We start from the raw sequence: 13224 nt of genomic DNA, 5'->3' as shown, positions 1-13224 counted from the left end.
AATTCAGCTTCAAATTCCGCTCAAGCGCATTTCACTTACAGCTATAGCAAACCGCTGAATGTTCTCGTCCTCGCAGTCTTGAATGACCCTGTCGAGGTCATGGTTGTCGTGTGACTCTCCATCTGTCACGATCACCATGACTTTCTTCACCCCCCTCCGGGCTCCGCGGGGCTCAGTGAAAGCCTCTTTCCTAAAACAATCACACACCCCCGTGAGAAATCAAAAAGGATTTAGGACTGCAGCGTTGTCCTCGGAAAACCTCCAAAACGATACGCTGAAATCAGGAGCTCTCCAGCTCTAGGGGTGGCCTTGCCCGGGCATTCTGAAATCAATCAATCAATCAATCAATCAATCGTATTTATTGAGCGCTTACTGTGTGCAGAGCACTGGACTAAGCGCTTGGGAAGTACAAGGTGGCAACATATAGAGACGGTCCCTACCCAACAGTGGGCTTACAGTCTAAAAGGGGGAGACAGAGAACAAAACCAAACATACTAACAAAATAAAATAAATAGAATAGATATGTACAAGTAAAATAAATCAATCAATAAATAGAGTAATAAATATGTACAAACATATATACATATATACAGGTGCTGTGGGGAAGGGAAGGAGGTAAGATGGGGGGATGGAGAGGGGGACGAGGGGGAGAGGAAGGAAGGGGCTCAGTCTGGGAAGGCCTCCCGGAGGAGGTGAGCTCTCAGCAGGGCCTTGAAGGGAGGAAGAGAGCGAGCTTGGCGGAGGGGCAGAGGGATTGGGGGCATTCCAGGCCCGGGGGATGACGTGGGCCGGGGGTCGATGGTGGGACAGGCGAGAACGAGCAAGCAAGGCCCTGTGAAAAGCGTCAGAGGAGCTGGGTTCTAATCCCACCTCTGCCTATTGCCTGCTGTGTGACCTTGGGAGAGTCGCTTAACTTCTCTGTGCCTCCATTTCTTCCTCTGTATAATGTGGAGTCAATACCTGCTTACCCTCCCCCTTAGACTGGGAGTGTTATGTGGGACAGGGACTTTAACTGATCAGATTCCTAGCTACCTACCCCAGGGCACAGCACAGGGCACAGCCTTTAACAAATACCACAATTATAGTATTTGCCTAATAAATAATAATAACGATGAAGGCATTTGTTAAGCAATTTTTAGGTGCCAAGCACTGTTCTAAGCACTGGGATAGATACAAGGTAATCAGGTTGTCCCACATGGGGCTCACAGTCTTAATCTCCATTTTACAGATGAGGTAACGGAGGCACACAGAGAAGTTATGTGACTTGCCCAAGGTCACACAGCGGACAAGGGGCAGAGTGGGATTAGAACCCAGGTCCTCTAACCTCCAAACCTATGCTGTTGCCACTAGGCCACACTGCTTCTCTTACCATCATTACTGAGATTGTGGCATATAATAATAATAATAATAATGGCATTTATTAAGCGCTGACTATGTGCAAAGCACTGTTCTAAGCGCTGGAGAGGTTACAAGGTGATCGGGTTGCCCCACGGGAGGGCTCACAGTCTTCATCCCCATTTTACAGATGAGGTCACTGAGGCACAGAGAAGTGAAGTGACTTGCCCAAAGTCACATGGACTAGTGGACAGAACATGGGCCTGGGATTCAGAAGGACCTGGATTCTAATCCTGGCTCCACCAAGTGTCTGCTGTGTGACCCTGGGCAAGTCACTTCACTTCTCTGGGCCTCAGTTCCCTCCTCCTAGAATGGGGATGAAGACTTTAAGTTCCAGGTGGGACAAGGACTGTGTCTGACTTGGCTTAGTGGAAAGAGCAAGGGCTTGGGAGTCAGAGGTCATGGGTTCAAATCCCGGCTCCGCCACTCGTCAGCCGTGTGACTTTGGGCAAGTCACTTCACTTCTCGGGGACTCAGTTACCTCATTTGGAAAATGGGGGTGAAGACTGTGAGCCCCCAGTGGGGCAACCTGATCACCTTGTAACCTCCGCAGCGCTTAGAACAGTGCTTTGCACGTAGTAAGTGCTTAATAAATGCCATTATTACTATTATTCTCTGTGCCTCAGTTCCCTCATCTGGTAAACTGGGGATTAAGACTGTGAGCCCCACGTGGGACAGCCTGGTTACCTTGTATCGACCCCAGTGCTTAGAACAGTGTTTGACACACAGTAAGCGCTTAACAAATACCATTATTATTATTATTATTATTATTATTATTATTATTATTATTACCCCAGCTCTTAGAACAGTGCGTGGCACACAGTAAGTACTTAACAAACACCAAAATGATGATCATCATTAGAAGATTGCCTCTAATTCAAGTGGGAGACTGACTGCGGGGTGATGATGGCTGGACTGTCCGGAATTCCGGATCTGGGGTCTCCCCCGTGGCTGGAAAAAAGTGGAGCAGCCAGGAAAGCCCGATATACCCTGATAATAACAATGATAATTCTAGTGTTTGCTACGCGCTTACTATGTGCCAGGCTCTGTCTAAGCCCTGGGGTGGATACAAGCAAATCGGGTTGGATGCAGTCCCTGTCCCGCACGGGGCTCAAAGTCTTCAATGCCATCTTACAGATGAGGCAAATAAGGCCCAGAGAAGGGAAGTGACTTGCCCAAGGTCACACAACAATCAATCAATCGTATTGATTGAGCGCTTACTGTGTGCAGAGCACTGTACTAAGCGCTTGGGAAGTACAAGTTGGCAACATATAGAGACGGTCCCTACCCAACAACGGGCTCACAGTCTAGAAGTAATTGTCGGATATGATAATGTGTGCAGTGTGGCTCAATGGAAAGAGCACAGGCTTTGGAGTCAGAGGTCATGGGTTCAAATCCTGGCTCCGCCAATTGTCAGCTGTGTGACCTTGGGCAAGTCACTTCACTTCTCTGGGCCTCAGTTCCTTCATCTGTAAAATGGGGATTAAGACTGTGAGCCCCCTGTGGGACAACCTGATCACCTTGTATCCTCCCCAGTGCTTAGAACAGTACTTTGCACATAGTAAGTGCTTAACAAATGCCATTATTATTTCCCCCTCTCCATCCCCCCCGTCTTACCTCCTTCCCTTCCCCACAGCACCTGTATATGTTTGTACATATTTATTACTCTATTTATTTATTTTACTTGTACGTATCTATCCTATTTATTTTATTTTGTTAGTATGTTTGGTTTTGTTCTCTGTCTCCCCCTTTTAGACTGTGAGCCCACTGTTGGGGAGGGACCGTCTCTCTATGTTGCCAACTTGGACTTCCCAAGCGCTTAGTACAGTGCTCTGCACACAGTAAGCACTCAATAAATACGATTGATTGATTGATTGATTGATTGATAGAAGGGGGAGACAGACAACAAAACCAAACATATTAACAAACAAATTAACAACAGACGAGTGGCGGAGCCAGGACTAGAACCCATAATCAATCAATCAATCAACCGTATTTATTGAGCACTTACTGTGTGCAGAGCACTGTACTAAGCGCTTGGGAAGTACAAGTTGGCAACATATAGAGACAGTCCCTACCCAACAGTGGGCTCACAGTCGAAAAGGGGGAGACGGAGAACAAAACCAAACATACTTACAAAATAAAATAAATAGAATAGATATCATCATCAATGGTATTTATTGAGCGCTTACTGTGTGCAGAGCACTGTACTAAGCACTTGGGAAGTACAAATTGGCAACATATAGAGACAGTCCCTACCCAACAGTGGGCTCACAGTCGAAAAGGGGGAGACGGAGAACAAAACCAAACATAGTAACAAAATAAAATAAATAGAATAGATAGGTACAAGTAAAATCAATCAATAAACAAATAGAGTAATAGACCTTCTGACTCCTGGGCCCATGCGTTATCCACTGTAAGAGCTCTTACTGTGTGCAGGGCACTGTACTAAGCGCTTGGGAAAGTACAATACAACAATAAACAGACACATTCCCTGCCCTCAACAAGCTTACAGTCTAGAGGAGGGGACACAATGTTGTGTATTTTAGACTGTGAGCCCACTGTTGGGTAGGGACTGCCTCTATATGTTGCCAATTTGTACTTCCCAAGCGCTTAGTACAGTGCTCTGCACACAGTAAGCGCTCAATAAATACGATTGATGATGTATCACATTACCCTCAGACTAAGCATCTCTCTGCCCTGAAGGAGTTTACAATCCAGAACAGTACAAGCACCCTTAGATTGTGTCAAACATAAAGAGAGCAGCAGCATATTCAAGAAGAATTTTAGATTAAATAACTTTATTTAATGCAGCACGGAAAAGCGGCTTGGCCTAGTGCAAAGAGCCCGGGGCGGGGACTCCGAGGACCTGGGTTCTAATCCCGGCTCTGCTAAATTGCTTGCTGTGGGATCTTCAAGTCTCTGTACTTCTCTGTGCCTCAGTTCCCTCAACTGTAAAATGGGGACTGAATGCCTGTTCTCCCTCCTACTTAGACTTGGAGCCCCATGCGGGACAGGGACTGTGTCCCATGTAATAATAATAATAATGATGGCATTTATTAAGCGCTTACTATGTGCAAAGCACTGTTCTAAGCACTGGGGAAGTTACAAGGTGATCAGGTTGTCCCACAGGGGCTCACAGTCTTAATCCCCATTTTACAGATGAGGTAACAGATTCACAGAGAAGTTAAGGGACTTGCCCAAAGTCACACAGCTGACAATTGGCAGAGTGGGATTCGAACCCATGACCTCTGACTCCAAAGCCCAAGCTCTTCTCCACTGAGCCACGCTGCTTCTCATTATTAGGTAATTATTATTAATTATTAGGTAATTAACTTGTACCTAATAATAATAACTTGTATCCAGCAATAATGCTGCACAGAAGCAGCATGGGGTAGGAGATAGAACTCGGACTAGGGAGTTAGAACTCAGACTAGGGAGTCAGAAGGACCTGGGTTCTAATTCTGATTCCGCCACTTGCCTGCTCTGTGACCTTGGGCGAGTCACTTCACTTCTCTGAAGTGAAGAAGCAGCGTGGCTCAGTGGAAAGAGCCCGGCCTTTGGAGTCAGAGATCATGGGTTCAAATCCCGGCTCCATCACTTGTCAGCTGTGTGATTTTGGGCAAGTCACTTGACTTCTCTGGGCCTCAATTACCTCATCTGTAAAATGGGGATGAAGACTGTGAGCCCCCCATGGGACAACCAGATCACCTTGTAACCTCTCCAGTGCTTAGAACAGTGCTTTGCACATAGTAAGCGCTTACTAAATGCTATCATTATTATTATTATTATTATTATCTGGGTCTCAGTGACCTCATCTGGAAAATGGGGATTGAGACTGTGAGCCCCACATGGGAAAGGGACTGTGTCCAACTCGATTTGCTTTTATCTTCCCCATCACTTAGTGCACTGCCTGGCACAGAGTAATAATAATAATAATAATAATAATAATTATTATTATTATTATTATGGTATTTGTTAAGCTCTTACTATGTGCCAAGCACTGTTCTAAGCGCTAGGGTAGATACAAGGTGATCAGGTTGTCCCACGTGGGGCTCACAGTCTTCATCCCCATTTTACAGATGAGGGAACTGAGGCACAGAGAAGTGAAGTGACTTGCTCAAGGTCACTCAGCAGACAAGTGGCGGAGCTGGGATTAGACCCACAAATTCTGACTCGCAAGCCCATGCTCTTTCATTCATTCATTCAATCGTATTTATTGAGCGCTTACTGTGTGCAGAGCACTGTACTAAGCGCTGGCCACTAGGCCATGCTGCTTCTCTGAATCAATCAAATCAATCAATCTAATCAATCTAACGGGGATATCCGGGATAGCCTTGAAGTCACTCTCCGTTCCTCTAAAAACATACCGCGCTGTGTCGATCCCGAGAGCCGTCATGGTCTGCCGCCCGCCTCTCTGGATGATTTCGTTGGACGCAGTCAGAACCTCTTCCGTCGTCGTGTACTTATTGAGGTTAAATTCGTGGGTTACGTTTTCTCCATATTGGACGATGCCCACCTGAAAGAGGGAGATGTTTTCAAAAAAGGCATCCTCAGTGACACCTCCGGGGACTCTCGGTCTTGCTCGGCTGGAGGAAAGGGCTACTTTGGCATTGCGATGGAGCTGAAAAGGAAGTTCTTTCACTTCTTGAGGACAGAGAGTGTGTCTGTCAACTCGATTTACTCCCCCAAGTCCAGTGCTCTGCACACGGTAATTCAATAAACTCCTCAGACTGATTAATTGATAAATAATAATGACGGTACTGGATGATAAATGGCAGACAAATTCAGTAGCCTGGAAGAGAAGCAGCATGGCATGGTGGCTAGAGCCCGGGCCTGGGACTCAGAAGGTCATCATCATCATCATCATCATCAATCGTATTTATTGAGCGCTTACTGTGTGCAGAGCACTGTACTAAGACCTTGGAAAGTACAAGTTGGCAACATATAGAGACAGTCCCTACCCAACAGTGGGCTCACAGTCTAAAAGGGGGAGACAGACAACAAAACCAAACATACTAATAAAATAAAATATGTACAATTAAAATGAATAAATAGAGTAATAAATAGGTACAAACATATATCCATATATACAGGTGCTGTGGGGAAGGGAAGGAGGTAAGATGGGGAGGATGGAGAGGGGGACGAGGGGGAGAGGAAGGAAGGGGCTCAGTCTGGGAAGGAGGACTCAGAAGGTCATGGGTTCCGATCCCAGCTCCGCCATTTGGCCTGCTGTGTGACCTTGGGCTAGTCACTTCACTTCTCTGGGCCTCAGTTCTCTCATCTGTAAAATGGGGATTGAGACAGTGAGCCCCACATGGGACAGGGACTGCATCCAACCCGATTGGCTTGTATCCACTCCAGCACTTAGAACAGTGCCTAGCACAAAGTAAGTGCTTAACAAATACAATAATAATAATAATTATTATTATTATCCCCCTCGTCCCCCTCTCCACCCCCCCATCTTACCTCCTTCCCTTCCCCACAGCACCTGTATATATGTATATATGTTTGTACATATTTGTTACTCTATTTATTTATATTTTATTTGTACATATCTATTCTATTTATTTTATTTTGTTAGTATGTTTGGTTTCGTTCTCTGTCTCCCCCTTTTAGACTGTGAGCCCACTGTTGGGTAGGGACTGTCTCTATATGTTGCCAACTTGTACTTCCCAAGCGCTTAGTACAGTGCTCTGCACACAGTAAGCGCTCAATAAATACGATTGATGATGATGATGAATAATAGTAAATTATCTGATAATTACTCTCCCCCCATCCAAAGCCTTATTAAAGGCGCATCTCTTCCAATAGGCCTTCCCTGACTAAGCCCTCTTTTCCTCTTCTCGCATTTGTTTCTTTGTCATCCTTAGCATTAGAAGAGAGAAGACACAGGATAGAACACAAACAAACACAAATGCTTGGGAGGCCACGAAAGGACAAAGAAACAGGAGTCAAAAGGAAAAGAAAGGGGGGATTTGGGAACAGCAGAAAGCTTTGGGAGGCTGTGCCCAGCCACAGCAGGAGTTTTGGGGTGGGAATCAGCAGTTGGATGGTCAGCAAATTAACCACAAAAAACTAATACCCAGGGAAGAACATTGAAACCATTTTATGGAATTAGTGTTCCTTCGCTTTGATTGAGCTTGGCCTGATGGGTAGAGCCTGGGGGTCAGAAGACCTGGGTTCTAATCCCAGCTCTTTCAGTTGTCTGCCGGGAGTGACCTCGGGCAAGTTACTTCACTTCCCTGTGCCTCAGTTTCCTCATCTGCAAAATGGGGACTAAGACAGGATGCCTCAAATAGGGCAGGGACTGTGTCCAACCTAATTAGCTTGAACCTATCCCAGTGCTTAGTACAGTGCCTAGCACATAGTAAGCACTTAACATACCATTTTGAAAAATGGAGATGAGTGGTTCTAGAATTTCTGTATGAATAGATCCTTTTTATCTACAATAATCACCTAATTTTTGTGGTTGTTTTGTTCCTTTTCTCTCCTTCACTCTCTCTCTCTCTCTCTCTCTCTCTCTCTCTCTCTCTCTCTCTCTCTCTCTCTCTCTCTCTCTCTAAGGGATCAAATTCTTTTTATCCCACCCCCTGGGAGACCCATCCCTTGGCTCGCTTACAGTGCAAAATTGGCACTTTTGACTCAGTCCATAATTATCTGGACGAGGCTCAGGAATTTTTCAAGTTTGGATCCAGATTCTGTTGTTCGCAAGTCGGGGTGGTTATTTGCTTTGGTTGTTGCAGAGATGGGCTGGAGGAATCACAAAAATCGTGGGATCTAAGAGCTCCGGGGCACCCAGGATTGCATGTCAACTTCCAAAAGACCCTGGAAATATGATTCGGGATAGAGGATTGTATTTCTAGTGGATTCGGTTGAGCTCAGAGTTTGCCTTTTGTAGGGCAGAGCTTAGGGTGTCATTGTTGGTGTTTCCAGAACGTCTTTGACATTTTCCTCTCCTCCCCGGGATCTTTCTCCTTCCGAGCCGGACCATGTGGCTTTACTTTTCCTGTGGCAATAACATGGCATGGAACCTCACAAGATCCAGAGACATTAGTCACATTTTTTTTTCATGGTATTAGTTAAGTGCTTACTCTATGCCAGGCACTGTACTAAGCACTGGGGTAGTTAAAAGTTAATCAGGTTGGACACAATACCTGTCATACATGGGACTCATAATCTTAATCCCATTTTACAGATGAGGTCACTGAGGCCCAGAGCAGTGAGGTGACCAACCCTCTTGTCCTTGAAAACCCAGGTGGAATCCTTGTAGTGGACAGTAAGATTCAAGACTGTAAACTCACTGTAAGCAGGGGATGTATTGTTCATTCAATTGTATATGTTGCCAACTTGTACTTCCCAAGCGCTTAGTACAGTGCTCTGCACATAGTAAGCGCTCAATAAATACGATTGATGATGACGATGATGTATTTATTGAGCACTTACTGTGTGCAGAGCACTGTACTAAGCGCTTGGGAAGTACAAGTTGGCAACATATAGAGACGGTCCCTACCCAACAACGGGCTCACAGTCTAGAAGGGGGAGACAGACAACAAAACAAGACATATTGACAAAATAACATAAATAGAATAAATATGTACAAATAAAATAAATAGAGTAATAAACACATACAAACATATATACATATATACAGGTATTGTTACATTGTACTCTCCCAATAATAACAATAATAATAACGATGATGGTATTTGTTAAGCGCTTACTATGTGCCAAGCACTGTTCTAAGTGCTGGGGAGGTGGGGGAATACAAGGTAATCAGGCTGTCCCACATGGGGCTCACAGTCTTAATCCCCATTTTCCAGATGAGGGAACTGACGCACAGAGAAGTGAAGTGACTAGCCCAAAGTCACACAGCTGACAAGTGGCGGAGCCGGGATTAGAACCCGTGACCTCGACTCCCAAGCCCGTGCTCTTTCCACTGAGCCACGCTGCTTCTAATGCTCTGCACACAGTAAGCGCGCAATAAATACAATTGACTGACTAACGGTTAGGTTTGTGAGGAGGCAGCAGGTTTTGGCAGGGGATGGGTCTCCAGGGATCTGGGTTCGACTGCCCCAGAGGACTGTGGGTAGCTGCCCAATGAGCTGAGCAAGAATTTGGGCTCTCCGTGTGGTGGCGGGAAGCCCCCTTCTTGAATCCCTGTTCATTCCCCAGAGTTTGTCCTCAACTAATTATATGAACAGGAAATAACACCTCTCCCCCTTTTAGACTGTGAGCCCACTGTTGGGTAGGGACTGTCCCTATATGTTGCCAACTTGTACTTCCCAAGCGCTTAGTACAGTGCTCTGCACACAGTAAGCGCTCAAAAAATACGATTGATGATGATGATGATAATACCTAAGATGACAGTCAAAAAAGCAGGGTTCAACGGGAGGAGCAGTGTGGCTTAGTGGAAGAAGCATGGGCCTGGGCATCCGAGGACATCCAAGGGCATCAAGCGCTTAGTACGGTGCTCTGCACACAGTAAACACTCAATAAATACGATTGATTGATTGATTGATTGACCTGGGTTCTAATCTCGACTCTTCCAGTCGCCCTCTGAGAGACCTCTGGCAAGTCACCTCACTTCTCTGGGCCTCCGTTATCCTCATCGGCAAAATGGAGATCCGATGCCTGTGCTCCTCTCGCTAGACTAGCCCCGTGTCTAGTAGACTGTGAGCCCCATGTGAGACTGGAACTGTGCTCAATCATTCATTCAATCGTATTTATTGAGCGCTTACTGCGTGCAGAGCACTGTACTAAGCACTTGGAAGGTACGATTCGGCCACGGATACAATCCTACTCCTGCTCGTTGTGAGCAGGGAGCGTGTCTACCGACTCTGTCATATCGTACTCTCCCAAGTGCTTTGCACACAGTAAGCTCTCAATAAATACGGCTGAATGAATGAAGCGCTTAGTACAGTGCTCTGCACACAGTAAGTGCTTAGTAAATACAATTCGTTGAAAGATTGGTTGTTTGATCTATAATAAGCCCGATGACAGCGTGTCCAAGGAGAGAATACAGTACTTTTGGAAGAAAAATAAAAAGACTTCTGCTTAAGGCCTATTAGCAACAGCTGAGCTCGAAATGGTTGTCAACACAAACGATTAAGTTGAGTCCCTGGAAAGAATTATTGTAAAACCACATGAAAGAAAGTTGCAGACTCCCCGGGGAGGGTCTTTCTCTGCAAATTTGCTCCGGGAGGATGTGTAGTCGACTTTTCTCTGTGAATGAATTTCTTTCCCGAAGCAATGAGCAGACCCCTGTCAGGCCGGTTTAAAAGAAGGGCAGGGGGCTACCCTTTCATCATTAAGCAGCAGGCAGAGTAATTTAAAAAAGAATAAAATGTCCGAACATTGCCAAAGGGAGGAAACACAGTGAGAATGTGGAATCGTCTCACAAGGGCTGAAGTCAATAAAAGAATTTCCAAACGTCCTCCCCTTCTAGTCTTCCGGCTCCTCATGGACAGCGATTGTGTCTACCCACTCTACTGTACTCTGCCAAGCACTTAGCACAGTGCTTTGCGCACAGCGCTCAATAAATTAAGACTGATGGGTTTTATTTTTTATGGTATTTTTTTTAAGTGCTTACTATGTGCCAGGCACTGTTCTAAGTGTTGGGAGTAGATAGGAGCTAATCAGCTTGGGCACAGTCCAGGGCTCTGCACACAGTAAGCGCTCAATAAATACGAGAGACTGAATGAATGAATGAATGAATGTCTCACGTGGAGCTCACAGTCTTCACCCCCATTTTACAATTGACTGTAAATTCCTCTCCCCCTCCTCCCCCCTCCATCCCCCCCGCCTTACCTCCTTCCCTTCCCCACAGCACCTGTATATATGTATATATGTTTGTACATATTTATTACTCTATTTATTTTACTTGTACATATCTATTCTATTTATTTTATTTTGTTAATATGCTTTGTTTTGTTCTCTGTCTCCCCCTTCTAGACTGTGAGCCCACTGTTGGGCAGGGACCGTCTTTATATGTTGCCAACTTGTACTTCCCAAGCGCTTAGTACAGTGCTCTGCACACAGTAAGCGCTCAATAAATACGATTGATTGATTGATTGACTGAGCTAGCAGTAAGAAGTGGTTTAGCACTGAGCCAACTTGATTCACTACAACACTCAGCAGGTCTTTAGGAAGTAGGAAAGAATAATAATAATAATGATGATGATGGCATTTGTTAAGTGCTTACTATGTGCGAAGCTCTGTTCTAAGCACTGAGGGGATACAAGGTGATCACGTTGTCCCACATCCCCACTTAGTACAGTGCTCTGCCCACAGTAAGTGCTCAATAAATACAATTTGTTGCAAGATTGGTTGTTTGATCTATAATAAGCCCGATGATGGTGTGTCCAAGGAGAGAATACAGTACTTTTGGAAGAAAAAAAAAAGACCTGCTTAAGGCCTATTAGCAACAGCTGAGCTCGAAATGGTTGTCAACACAAACGATTAAGTTGAGTCCCTGGAAAGAATTATTATAAAACCACATGAAAGAAAGTTGCAGACTCCCCGGGGAGGGTCTTTTTCTGTAAATTTGCTCCGGGAACTGTCTTAATCCCCATTTTACAGATGAGGGAACTGAGGCTCAGAGAAGTTAAGTGACTTTCCCAAGGTGACGCAGCAGACATACAGTGCTCTGCACACAGTAAGCGCTCAATAAATACGATTGAATGAATGTGGGGGGGAGCCGGGATTAGAACCCACGACCTCTGACTCCCAAGCCCGGGCTCTTTCCACAAGGCCATGGCCATGCTGCTCCTGTTCCACTGGTCGCAGAATTGCCAGTTTACAGGCCAGAAATACCACTTTCTACCCAATACAATCGCAAAGCGTTTGTCAATCTTGACTTGCTCCATTTCTAATTTCACTTATTAACAGTGGCATTTGCTTGACATAGAGTAAGCACTTAACAAATGCCATCATTATTATTATTATGAGAATTTATTCATTCGGTCATATTTACTGAGCACTTACTGTGTGCAGAGCACTGTACTAAGTGCTTGGAAAGTTGCACGGCAGCACCATCTTACCTGGGTCTGTTTGGGGCCTATAGCCATCTTTCCCAGCAACCGTTTTAAAAATTCTATGACTTTCTCCCAGGGGTAAATGCTGTTAGAACCATCGAGCACGATGACAATGTCCAGCTGACTGCTGCATTCTGTAAAGAGAAATTGTTTCAAATTACGATCACGGATTCAACCCAAAAATCAGAGGGAATCAACGTGTGACTTTAGGCGACGCTTCGCAAAGGCAAGCCTGGGTTTGGCCACTATTTAAGGGGCTGTGCAAAATCTACCGTGGCATCTTATCGCTAAATCAAGAGCACCGTCTCTTATTACCTTGTGGGCAGGGAATGTGCGTTTATTGTTCTACTGTCTCTCGCAAGCGCTTGGTACAGTACCCTGCACACGGTAAGCGCTCAATAAATACGACTGACTCACTGAATGAATGAATTATCGATAACATAGCGCAAAATCTTGGGTGTAAAAAGCCGCTTCTCTTTCCTTGTCAGGGTTCTTTTCGAGGCAGAGGTAGACCTCTAAATACACGCGCCCCTGAAGGAACGTTTTCTTCTCTGACGGGGCTCCTCGGCACTTTGAGCGATTTCCATTTGGACACGACTTTCCTAAGACCGCTTCCACCAAAAGCCATGCCAAAAATAGCAAGAAGTTGGGTTATATACTGACAAAGCACGCATTGACCAAAATTGGGCACGCTGACAGCTAAGGACATTGCTTTGAGCGCTTTGGTATGCCTCTGTGTATACATCTCTCTCTATCATCGCTTACTACTTTTCAAACACCCAAGGGCCATTCT

At 45.3% G+C, this 13224-nt stretch overlaps 1 protein-coding gene across 1 annotated transcript in view; it reads right to left on the bottom strand.

The window, feature by feature from the left end:
• ITGA1 (integrin subunit alpha 1) overlaps positions 1-13224 on the bottom strand; it is a 116190-nt gene that overhangs the window by 78831 nt on the left and 24135 nt on the right. The window contains exons 6-8 of the mRNA XM_038765571.1: positions 12438-12565; positions 5766-5914; positions 40-190 (exon numbers count right to left, since the gene is read on the bottom strand). Of these exons, the coding sequence (XP_038621499.1) occupies positions 40-190; positions 5766-5914; positions 12438-12565 (428 nt within the window). The remainder of the gene's footprint in view (positions 1-39; positions 191-5765; positions 5915-12437; positions 12566-13224) is intronic.

The sequence above is a fragment of the Tachyglossus aculeatus genome, chromosome 23 (assembly GCF_015852505.1).
Source record: "Tachyglossus aculeatus isolate mTacAcu1 chromosome 23, mTacAcu1.pri, whole genome shotgun sequence".
NCBI classification, from domain to species: Eukaryota; Metazoa; Chordata; class Mammalia; order Monotremata; family Tachyglossidae; genus Tachyglossus; species Tachyglossus aculeatus.
Note: the sequence above shows the minus strand (reverse complement) of the source record. Positions and strands in the feature narration are given on the sequence as shown.